Source organism: Mus caroli, chromosome 14 (genome assembly GCF_900094665.2).
Source record: "Mus caroli chromosome 14, CAROLI_EIJ_v1.1, whole genome shotgun sequence".
Classification (NCBI taxonomy): Eukaryota; Metazoa; Chordata; class Mammalia; order Rodentia; family Muridae; genus Mus; species Mus caroli.
Window position 1 is genome coordinate 52,167,155 of NC_034583.1, and position 10,975 is coordinate 52,178,129.

A 10,975-nucleotide genomic window follows, 5' to 3' on the forward strand; every position below is an offset into this window, starting at 1 on the left:
GTCTCTCTCTGTCTCTCTGTCTCTCTCTCTCTCTCTCTCTCTCTCTCTCTCTCTCTCTCTCTCTCTCTAGTTTGTTTAAAGTACCATAGTTTCGGACATAGAAACAATTACAACTGCATTTCCTGTCCAAGTGAGGTAGAAAACAGGTTTTCCAAATGAAACAAAATGAAAAGGAACACAGACAATCATTGTACAGAGTGTCTGGTTTAACTGGCTGCAGGGGCTCCATAGCAAGTCTGCCCCAGGCTTTCACACACATAATATAAAAAGACAAAAGAAAGTCACACTGGACGTTGCTTGCTCACTGTGTGATGAACACTGGCATGTAAATACATCTTACAGACGCAAAAGTCACTGACGGTGGTTATGAGAAGACAGTTTTTAGTGAATTCAATCCAAGCTAGGCTGGTTAGCCTGATGAACGCTGTTTTAAAATGCCGTTCTAAGAAAGCCTGTGGTAGACCTCTGCAACCCACCATCGAGAGCTCTTCTGCTACACAGAGCTACAGCACAGTGGCTCTGGTTTTACAGTGTGCTGGCTTGTGGCCTGTGAGCCACAGTCAAGCTAAGTCTCAACTTTGCCATGCACAAGATGGTGGGTGGACACAAAAATACCTTGGTGACAGCTTTGTTCAGGCCATCAATCCAGGCTCAAGCCAGTCAGCCAGCCCAGGGTGTACCTTGCTCAACAGTCCATGGCCATGACTGCACAATGCCAGTGACAAGATGAAGCATTAACAGAAGAGCCCAAACCTCATCAACAGTGTCACTCACTGTCACCTCACTGTATGGACAAGATAAAGATCTGGGTAACAGGAGAGAGGACAGGGAGTCTGCAAGCTAGTTCAGATAGCTCTCTCCAGTGCTAGAGGCCACTGGGAAGCTTGAGGGTAGAATGGCCTGGGACAAAGAATGGGCAGATGACTTGAGTTATTTTCTGTGAAACTTCCTGGTTCAACAGGCACCTACTCAAGCAGAAGGCTCAGTGCTGGGAGAATCCCTGCCCCTCTACTCCCCAGCTGGGTGACTATAGGCATCAGTCACCACTCTAAGGACCAGTTTCCTTCTTTGTAAAGAATGCACAATGCTCCTTCTGACTTAGCAGCCTGGTTTTGGTGACAGTACAGTCCACATAAATACCTTCTTAGAGGAAGTACTCATTAAGTGGCTTGGCCACCAGAAGCATTGAAAAGCTAGAGAGGCCAGGTTTTGCTTTGCAGAACTGGATTCCAGTTTCCCACAGAAGAGAAACGGTGGACCGTGTGAGGCCCACTGGCACTCTGATACCGACTCCTCTAGTTTGGTTTCTATTGCTGTAATAAACACCTTGACCAAAAGTCTCTTGGGGAGGATAGAGTTTATTTGAGCTTACACATACAGTCCATCACTGAGGGAAGCCAAGGCAGGAGACACTCAAGGCAGGAACCTGGAGGCAGCAGCAGAGGCAATGGAGGAGTGTTGCTTACTGGGTTGCACAGTGTCTGAAAACACACACACACACATACACACCACCTGCCCAGGGGTCATAACCCCCACAGTAGGCTGGGCCCTCAAACATCAGCGATTAGTAAATAAAATGCCCGACAGACCTGCCTACAGGCCAATCTAATAGAGGCATTTTCTCAAGTAAGATTCCTCTTCCCAAATAACACTCTAGTTTGTGTCACACTGACACAAAACAAACAAACCCCCAAACCAGGCCACAGCCATCTGAAGCCTTGCGGGGTACAAGGTCCCCAGTGGGTAATCCTGTCTCATATTTATTCAGTGTTTACTTGGCACTGGGCACTCTCCTAGGAACGTTTAACTGCAGGATGTTAAGACTCTCAAATGACAGCTTGTGAGTTACTGGGAAAAAGTCAGTGAGCACACCCGGAAGTCACTTAGCTGGTGAGCATCAAAGACAGCAATTGACACACACAAGTGAGCACACGCAGACACACACCACACATGCGCGCACACATGCACACACATTTACACACATCACATAGGTACACACATATACAGATACCACACATGCACATACACACACTACACATGCACCCACACCCACACACCCCCACACACACACACCCCCCCCCACACACACACACAGAGGACATGTTGCATGAGCATTGCTAGTGTACTGCTTCCTGGAGGCCACACCTACAGTGGCCATCTAACCTCCTCTTGCCATGGCTGAGTGTGTGTGTGTGTATGGTGTGTATGTGCATGGGTAGCATGTATGGGGTGGGGTGTGAGTGCATGAGTGTGTGTACATGTTTGTGCATGTGCACAGCACACCCCAGTGAGGTTCTTGGTAAAAGCCCAGGAGGCTGCTTTGAAAAACCAAGTCCCCAGGTCATGCCTTCCAGCCAGTCTCTCAGGTGCTGCTGCCTCCCTAGATTTGCAACCGGGGGCCTCAGTTTAGCCCCATTCCCCAGATGAGACAAGACACGCACAGACATGCTTCCACCACAGAACTGTAGATCACAGGCAATAGAGGCATGCCAGGGGGTCCAGGCATGTTCTTCAATTTAGGCTCGCATAAAATTAAAACTCTGTGAATAGCTGGGCATGGTGGTGCATGCCTGCCATCCAGTCTGGAGAGAGAGGCAGGAGAATGGAGAGTTCAAAGTTACCCCAAGCTACATTGCAAGATCTTGTCTCAGAGCAACACAGAAGAACAATTTCCCTCAAAGTGTCATAACTACATTCATCTACAGTCATAACTTAAGAGTTTTGAAGCTATGGCGCTTTTAGTTCCGTTTTAAAATGACAGACTTTTTAAGACATAATTCACATACGACACAAGTCAACCACTGAAAGGGCTGCACGCCAGTGGCATTATCACAGTCATGGAGCTGGGTGATGCTATTTATGATGGGCGTTTTAACATTTTATCATCCCCAGAAGCAAAAGGTCTAACCACTACCATCACACCATCCTTCTCAATGCTTCCCAGTCCTCAGCCCACGCTGCTCAAATGGGTTTTCCATATCTGTAGATTTGCCGTTCTGGGCATGCCACCAAGGTGACCATTGGCCATGCAGCCTTTTATGACGGTCCCTTTCATTAAATACAGTATTTCTTAGATATATGTGAGATGTCAGCACTTCCTCACTTTTCATTGCTGAGTATTATTTCATTGTTCAGCTCCACCCTGTGTTGTTCATTCACAGTTGACAGACATTTGGGTTTGTCTGATATCTTTCTAGAGTGATGTAGAAATACCACAGACTTTGTACGTAGGTCACATATTGAAAACAGAAATCATTTCTCATGGGTCTGGAAGCTGGAAGGCCCAGGGTCGGAGTGGCAGAGACAGGCCATGAGAGTCAGCCTTCTTGCTGTATCTTCATGAAGGAAGAAACACTGTGTCCTGACATGGCAGAGGGTGGAAGGGCTAGAAACGGACAAAGTCCCCCCACCAGTGTCCTTAACCAGGTCAGGAGAAAGCCAGGTCAGCAGACTTTGAGGTCATTTAAGCCATCACACAACAGCGTCTAAATTCTGGAGAGGACCAACTCAATCCACAGCAGGGTTGTCCCAGCTTGCTCACAATTATGTATGATGCTGCCACAGACAACAGTGTAGCAGATTTTTGCATGCATGACAGTTTTCAGATCTCTTGCTTATAGGCCCAAGCATAGAACTGTTGCGTCTGTGTTGTCTGTGCATTGAACTTGAGGGAATGTCAGCTTGTTTCCTAATGTGGCCACCCATTTTACATTCCCACCAACCATACAGGGAGGTTCCCATCCCCCACATTCTACAAACACGTGTAACTGCCCATCCTTGGCTCCGACAGTGGGTGGGATGGAGGGGATTTGGATCTGCGGCTCCCCAGACCAAAGCGCCTTTTCTGCAGATTTGCCATTCGCTTGTATTACTGGAGAAGCCTACCCAAAGCCTTTTGGCTTATTTTAAGTTGATTGCCTTTCTTTTTGAATTATTGAGTTCCAGGAACTCTTCATGTGCTGTTGCTGAGGTTATGGTAAGTTAGATAGTTCCCTCTGCAGAGATCCAGAACCCAAGGAGCTGCAAAAACACAGCAATTTAACACCAAACACACAGATGGCGGTGGGAGGGGGGCAAACGGTATGTTGTATTTCTTCAAAGCTAAAGACTTTTATGCCTCAAAGACAGCATCCAGAAAGTGAAACGCCGGTCACAGAACAGGTTGAAATGTCGGTGAATCCTGCATCTGACAAGAGATGGTTTAGGTAGCAGAAACATGTGGACCTCCCAGGGTGCATTTCAGTGAGCCCATGGAAGGCTGTCCCCATCCACGCCTGTCTCTTCTGCTCTCTCTGCTTCTACCCATTTTTTCTGTGACTCCCTGGGCCTCTTGAAAGAGGTATGTATGTGTAGGGGGTCCTGGGCTCAACTCAAGAGCTGTGCATACACAAAGCAAGCACAAAATCACCCAGCAGCACTCTCAGGCCTCTCTCTTTTTTGAAAATGCTGTGAGATGGAACTTTTCTTTTATTTTTAAAACAGTGTTTATTGTTTTTAATATGTGCATGCTAAAAATTCAATCTGAAGGGACGTTACTTACTGGGGTCTTGGAAAGGGAGAGGAATTGTGGGACACTGGGTAATGGGCAGCAAATACGTTTAGATGTGGTTAAGTTCGAGGTGGCGTCTTTTTAAGCATTTATTTCAAATATTTATTTGGGGGAGGAGGCGTGCCATGGCATGCACATGGAGGTCAGAGGAAAACTTGGAGGGAGTTAGTTTTCTCTCTCTACTAGGAGGGTCCTGGGATTTGAACACACGTGCCAAGTGTTCTTACCTGCTGAACCTCTCTTGGCCCAGATAAGCCTTTTAAAAAACAAACAAAACCAAACAAACTCCACATGGTCAGAAATCTCTGCTACTTTCTCCCCTGGACTAGTCCTGGGCAGGAGGGAATGCCCACAGGCAGCTTTTATGGTCATTTTGAAAAGTACCATCTTTTATAATCTGGCTGTCAATTCCTTTGTCCTTTTGTCCACGTGTTTGTGTTTAGTAGCTTGGAGGAAGGAACTCTAGGCTTGCAGGACATGCCCGTTTGTTGGTGTGACTGTTCTGCCTTGTCTCCAGTGTCTGTCACAGAGTAAGCTCACGGGCTGTAGAAGGCAGGAGACAAAAGTTTCAACTGTGGCCCAAACATCCTCAAGTTCTTACCACGGTGCTTTCAAGTTTAGAGGGAACAGAGAAATGCCTTGGAAAACATTTAAGTAAAAAAAGAGAAGACACGGCCCTACTCACCCTGGCAGGCAGTCCCCGCAGACAGCATCACTGGTGTGTGAGCAGTTGGCCCTCTGAAAGCGGTTCACCAGCGCACAGTCCGCACACGGCTTACACTTCTGGAAACCCCAGTCTTCCTTGAACCGGTGCGGTCTGCAGGGCACACACTGTGCATCCTCCCCATAGCCGAAGCCACATTCCTGTGGGGATTAGTGGGTAAAAGACAGCTATTATTCAGACTCTGCAAGTTTCAAAAAGGAGAAGCTGTGGGGATAAAGAAGACCCACCAAGGCCTGCCTTCCTGGGCACAAAGGCAGCCCTTTCAGTAAGTTCAAATGTGTCTTCCCTGGCTAATAATCTCTCTTGCGGTCAGCGCGCAAGGGTCCTTAGCAATCCACTTTCTTCCAGAGGCGGTGAGCAAGGGCATAAGAAAAGATCTCCCACTGGGGCACTGGGGCGGATTTATGGCACTTTCTTCTCCCCTAATTAAGCCAGCCACATGAAGCTGAAGCCAGTGGACACCGGTTCGCACATCAAGGCAGGCGGGAAAATAAGCATGTCGCTATTAGCAGCGCAGCTTCAGAGGATAAAGGCGTGAGAGGTTTCAGATGCCTTAAAACTCTGACCAGATTAGCATTTTCTGTGATCAGAAAGGTTGTGATTTGTTCAAAGAGAGCTGGGGTCACAAACTCGAGCCTGGGATGTGGCTCAGAGGTAGAGAGCTGACCTAGCCAATGGGAATGCCCTGGGCTCAACTCTGATTACTGCAAACCAAACAAGGCACTTAAAGGTTTCAAGTCCCAGGCTGTGATGTACATCGGACGCTGCACCACTTTTTTTACAGGGACGAGTGACATTAAAGACTCGAGGACACTTCGGCACCCAGACTCCCACAGTTCGAGAGCAGAATGACCTATAGCAATCACATGACTAAGACACAGCATAAAACCCAGGTTTTAGTTCTGTATTTGTGAGTCCACAAGGCTGGACATCTCAGCTGGTCTTCAGTATATATTAGAATCCTGAGGATGTAGGCTCTACTGTCGATGAAGGAATGAATGGACTGGCCAGCAAGAGTGAGAGTGAGCAAGCAGGTGGAGAACAAAAGCTTCCCCCTTTCCCTGTGTGTTTTATTTAGGCTGCCAGCAGCTGATGTGGCCCACATAAAAGGTGGACCTTCCTATCTCAGAAGATCTGAATGAAAACTGGGTCTTCCCACTCCAAATGATCCAATTAAGAAAACAGTCTCTCACAGCTGGACCCAGCCTCTTGGTTTTTAGTTCATTCCAAATGTAGTCAATTCGACAACCAAGGATAGCTAGCACAAGTCCACCCCTTGTCAAATTGACACAATCTTATCTCCTTATGTCATGCATAATTTCCAAATGAAAACAATAACCAGGTCATAATTACACCCTACATAATATAACAGTTCCACACACAATCACAAATGCATTATATGTTTAACCAGGTCATAATTACACTTCATATGATGTAACTATCCCTCATAAACCACAAACACATAATAAATTTTAAAATAGGTGGCAATGTCCCTTGAGGGACATTCTTTTGGTATCTCAAAACTTAAATATGGAAACTACTGATGTTCTCTTAAGTGGTATTATACTGCATGATAAAGATATCAAGAAAAGGAACCTCAAATAACTGTATAAACACATTCTTAACAAAACACGACAGAAACACTCATGTCAATTATAATTGTCGCTTCTGCAACTGGTATTACGGGCTTAGCTGGTATTTACAACTGCCTTCCTCTACTACCCGTTCTGAATTTCCTCCACCCTTTTCAAGTACCTCAGCAGGTCTTGGTTCTTTTCCTGGAAGAGTGACCCATACCTTTAATTTTGAAGAGTCTGCACCCTTTTGTCATCCTGCCTGGATTAGTTTCACATTGACTTTAATCACAGGACACAGTAATACCAAGAGACACCCTAAGGATCTCCTGCACTCCAGACATAGCCTTTCCTACCTCCATTGTGGAGAAGCAATCCAACTTCCCCATGGTAATTTGGATCAATTACCCATCTGAACACTGTTCTTCCTTTCTTGGCCTTTTGGCTTAAGGACATCAGAAGCTCAAAGTGGCCAGGGGGCAGTCTCAGCTTCCAGTTCAAAGGAATGCTTGTTGTGTTTCCTGGCAGGAGGGTTCCGTCCTCTGGAACCAAAACTTCTAGGCCAGCAGGTTGTGTGAACAGGAAGCAAAAATGTTCCTAGTGAGTTATTAGGAATGATAGTGAGTGGAACAATTCCCTTTCCACTTCTGACTCCTGGAACCAAGGATCCTGGCTATGGGTGAAACTGTACCATGTATTGGATGCTGATTCAAAGCATATACCACCTTCTGGAAGACCCTCACCCAGCCCTTCAAACTGCTACCACCTAATTGGTACTGTAGCTGTGTCTTCAAAAGGTCATTCCAGCTTTCTATCCAGCTGTTTTAGGATGGCGGGGAACATTGTAAGACCTGCAGCTTCTATGATCGTGGGCACACTGCTAGACTTCTCTTGCTGTGAGATGAGTTTCTTCGTCAGAAACAATACTGAGCAACACCATGACAGTGGATAAGGGATTCTGTAAGTTCATGGGTGGTGGCAGAAGCATTACATGCAGGAAAGGCAAGTCCATAACCACAATGAGTATCTACCCCAGTAAGGACAAAGCATTCCTCTGTCCATGGAGGAAGTTGTCCAGTGTAGTTGACCTGATACCAGGATGCTGTCCGGTCACTCTGTGGAATGGTTGTTAGGCCTGAGACTCAGAGTCACTGCTGGTGGTAGATCTGGCACTCAGCAGCAGCTATAGCCAAGTCAACCTTGGTTAGTGGAAGTCTATGTTGAGCCCATGTATAACCTCCATCTCTGTCACCACAGCCACTTTGCTCATGTGCCCATTGAGCAATGGCAAGAATGGCTGAAAGAGGCTGACCATCAGAAAGGCTCAACCTATTGAACTCTTCCTCTGCTGAAGTCACCTTTCCAATGAATATTTACAATGGGACAAAAGTACCTTCATCTCCTTTGCCCATTTGGAGAGATCTACCCACATCTTTGCCAGATGTCTTTCTCACCAATTTTCCAATTATGCTTTTTCCAAGTCACTGACAAAGCAGCCAATCCATTGACTACATCCCTAATCACTAACGAGTAAACAAACACACATCTGGCCATTTTCCCTTCCAAACAAAATGTATGACCACGTGCGCTGCCCAAAGTTCTGCTCACTGGGAAGATTTCCCTTTGTCAGTATCTTTCAGGGTTGTCCCAAAAAGGAGCTGTAATGGGACAGTTGCTCTCTTCTGGGCAATGCCTACATAAGGAACATATAGAACCATCAGTGTAGAACCATCAGTAGACCAGGTCCTAGTCTTCTCTTCCTCAACTAACCAATCATAGGCAACATTCCATGAGGTTACAGTAGCATTCCTGGGTATAGACAGCAATAGAATGGGAGTAGAGAGCATAGGCATTTGGATAACTTCTTTGTATAACTTACTTGTTATACAAAGTGCCTTACTTGTGCCTTCAGGACCCACTTGGGCCTGAGCAGATATCTATCATTTCCATATGATAATAGATTGCTATTGTGCAAGTTCTAGCCAATGGCTTGGTGTGTTCAATAACACCCAGCTCATGATGGGCAGCTCAGGTTGCATAGAAACTTAGTGGCTCATTATCAAATATTTAGTTTTCACTAAGGCCCAGTAACAGGCTGAGATCTGTCTCTCAAAAATAGTTGTCTGCAGATACGGTAGAGCCTGCTCTGAAATCTCAAAGGTCTCTGATGTAATTTGCCAATAGGGGCCTGGTAAAGGCTCATTGGGTCTAAAGGACAATATGATCTCAAGTGGTATAACAGCCTGGATAGCCACCTGGGCCTGTTGAAAGCCTTCTCCTGGGCAAGGCCCCACTCAAAGTTATCAGCTTTCCAAGTCACGTAGTATATGGACCAGAGTAACATACTTAACTGAGGAATGTGCTGTCTCCAGAATCCAAATAGGCCTGCTAAACATTGTGTTTCTTATCCTTATATGTTGCTATCTCCTGCTCACTTGCTCTAATCACCATAATGTCAATAGAGGGCACCAAGGTGATATTTTGCAGAAGAGATAGACAATCAAGATTCCTTTGAACTAAGTTTATGACACAGGACTGGAGTGTTAATATATCCTTGAGGCAAAAGTGTGTAAAGGTTTACTGCTGGCCTTACTAACTGAAAGAAAATTGCTTCTGGTGGTCCTTATGGACAGGTATTAAGAAAAAGCCATTTGCTGCATACCAGATGTATTAATTTGCTCAAGTAAGGACACCGCATCTGGCACAGCAGCTGCAATTGAAGTTAATACCTGATTGACTTTTCAATAGTCATTTACCATTCACTACAATCCTCTCTCTTCTATATTGGCCAGATGTGATGGGAACCACAACCCCTGTATCTCTCAAGTCCTTGATGGTGGCACCAATTTCTCCAGCTCCTTCAGAGATTTGATGGTGCTTTTAATTCACTATTTTTCAAGGCAGAGGCAACTTTAATGACTTCCATTTAGCCTTTCCAACCATAATAGCCCTACTCCACAGGTCGGGGAACCAATGTGAGATTTCTGCCAACATCTAAGTGTATCTAACCCAATTATTCATTCTGGGACTGGGAAAATAACCACAGGATTAGTTCAAAGACCACTGGACCTATTGTGAGTCAGACTTCAGCCAAAACTACCTTAAACTTAGCCGGGCATGGTGGCACATGCCTTTAATCCCAGAAAATCTGATTGTTTCCTTTCTACCAAGTGTACAGTTATCCTTGTAAAAGGCTATAGGTCCCTCTTGGGAAGGCCAGAGAAAGGCTAACAGTAAAACTCTTGGGTATTTTATCAATGTCCTTCCTTAGGGATCCTGGCCATCCTTTCAATCAAAGAGTTCTGGATCTGCAAACTTGTCAAGTCTGGAAACTGGTTATAGACTGAGATTCCCTTCTATCAGGATACAATGTAACCTTTCTTTCATTTGTTTGAGGGGTTTTTTCCCCCACTTATACAAATCAAACAAAAATACAGTAGACTTCTTTATTTCATGCCTGGAAACACCATGATTGACAAGCCAATACCAAAGGTCCTACAAGTTATACCACCATTACAGTCATTCTGCCCATTATGTGTCAGGCCAGTATGGACATTGCTTTGTCTGTGCTGGCCATTACAATAACTATGATCACCTTGCCTTTGACCATTCAGTACTCACACCTGGCCCCTGCCAAGTCAGGATCCAGCTAAACCTACTGTATTGAATTTATCCAACTGAGCAGCAGCATCTCTGACCCTAAAGTCTAGCGCACACACACACACAAGGTTGATGACAAAGCTCTTCAAATGTGCTGGTGCCTCTCTCAGCATTTTGCATCTTATAGGATTAGTGAGGGGGCATGTCTTCTGGACCTTCCCATTGTGGAGGATTAGGTTTTACACAGCATATCCACTCTAGCATTGCAATTTCCCCACGCCTTAAATCCTTCCTCACTACTAACAGAAGAAATAACAGGCAGCTCCAACTTCTTTCCAGTAGGCCTTCTTTTGACAAATGCTTTAACCAACCATTCAAACTTTGGACACCTTCTTTCTTTTTCTTTTTCTTTTTCTTTTTCTTTTTCTTTTTCTCTTCTCTTCTCTTCTCTTCTCTTCTCTTCTCTTCTCTTCTCTTCTCTTCTCTTCTCTTCTCTTCTCTTCTCTTCTCTTCTCTTCTCTCCTCTCC

The 10,975-nt window shown here is 45.4% G+C and overlaps 1 protein-coding gene across 2 annotated transcripts in view; it reads right to left on the minus strand.

The window, feature by feature from the left end:
- Tnfrsf19 (TNF receptor superfamily member 19) overlaps nt 1–10,975 on the minus strand; it is an 89,406-nt gene that overhangs the window by 38,607 nt on the left and 39,824 nt on the right. For both annotated transcript variants that reach the window (XM_021181855.1, XM_021181854.1), the window contains exon 4: nt 5,235–5,413. In XM_021181855.1, coding sequence (XP_021037514.1) covers nt 5,235–5,413 — 179 coding nt within the window. The remainder of the gene's footprint in view (nt 1–5,234; nt 5,414–10,975) is intronic.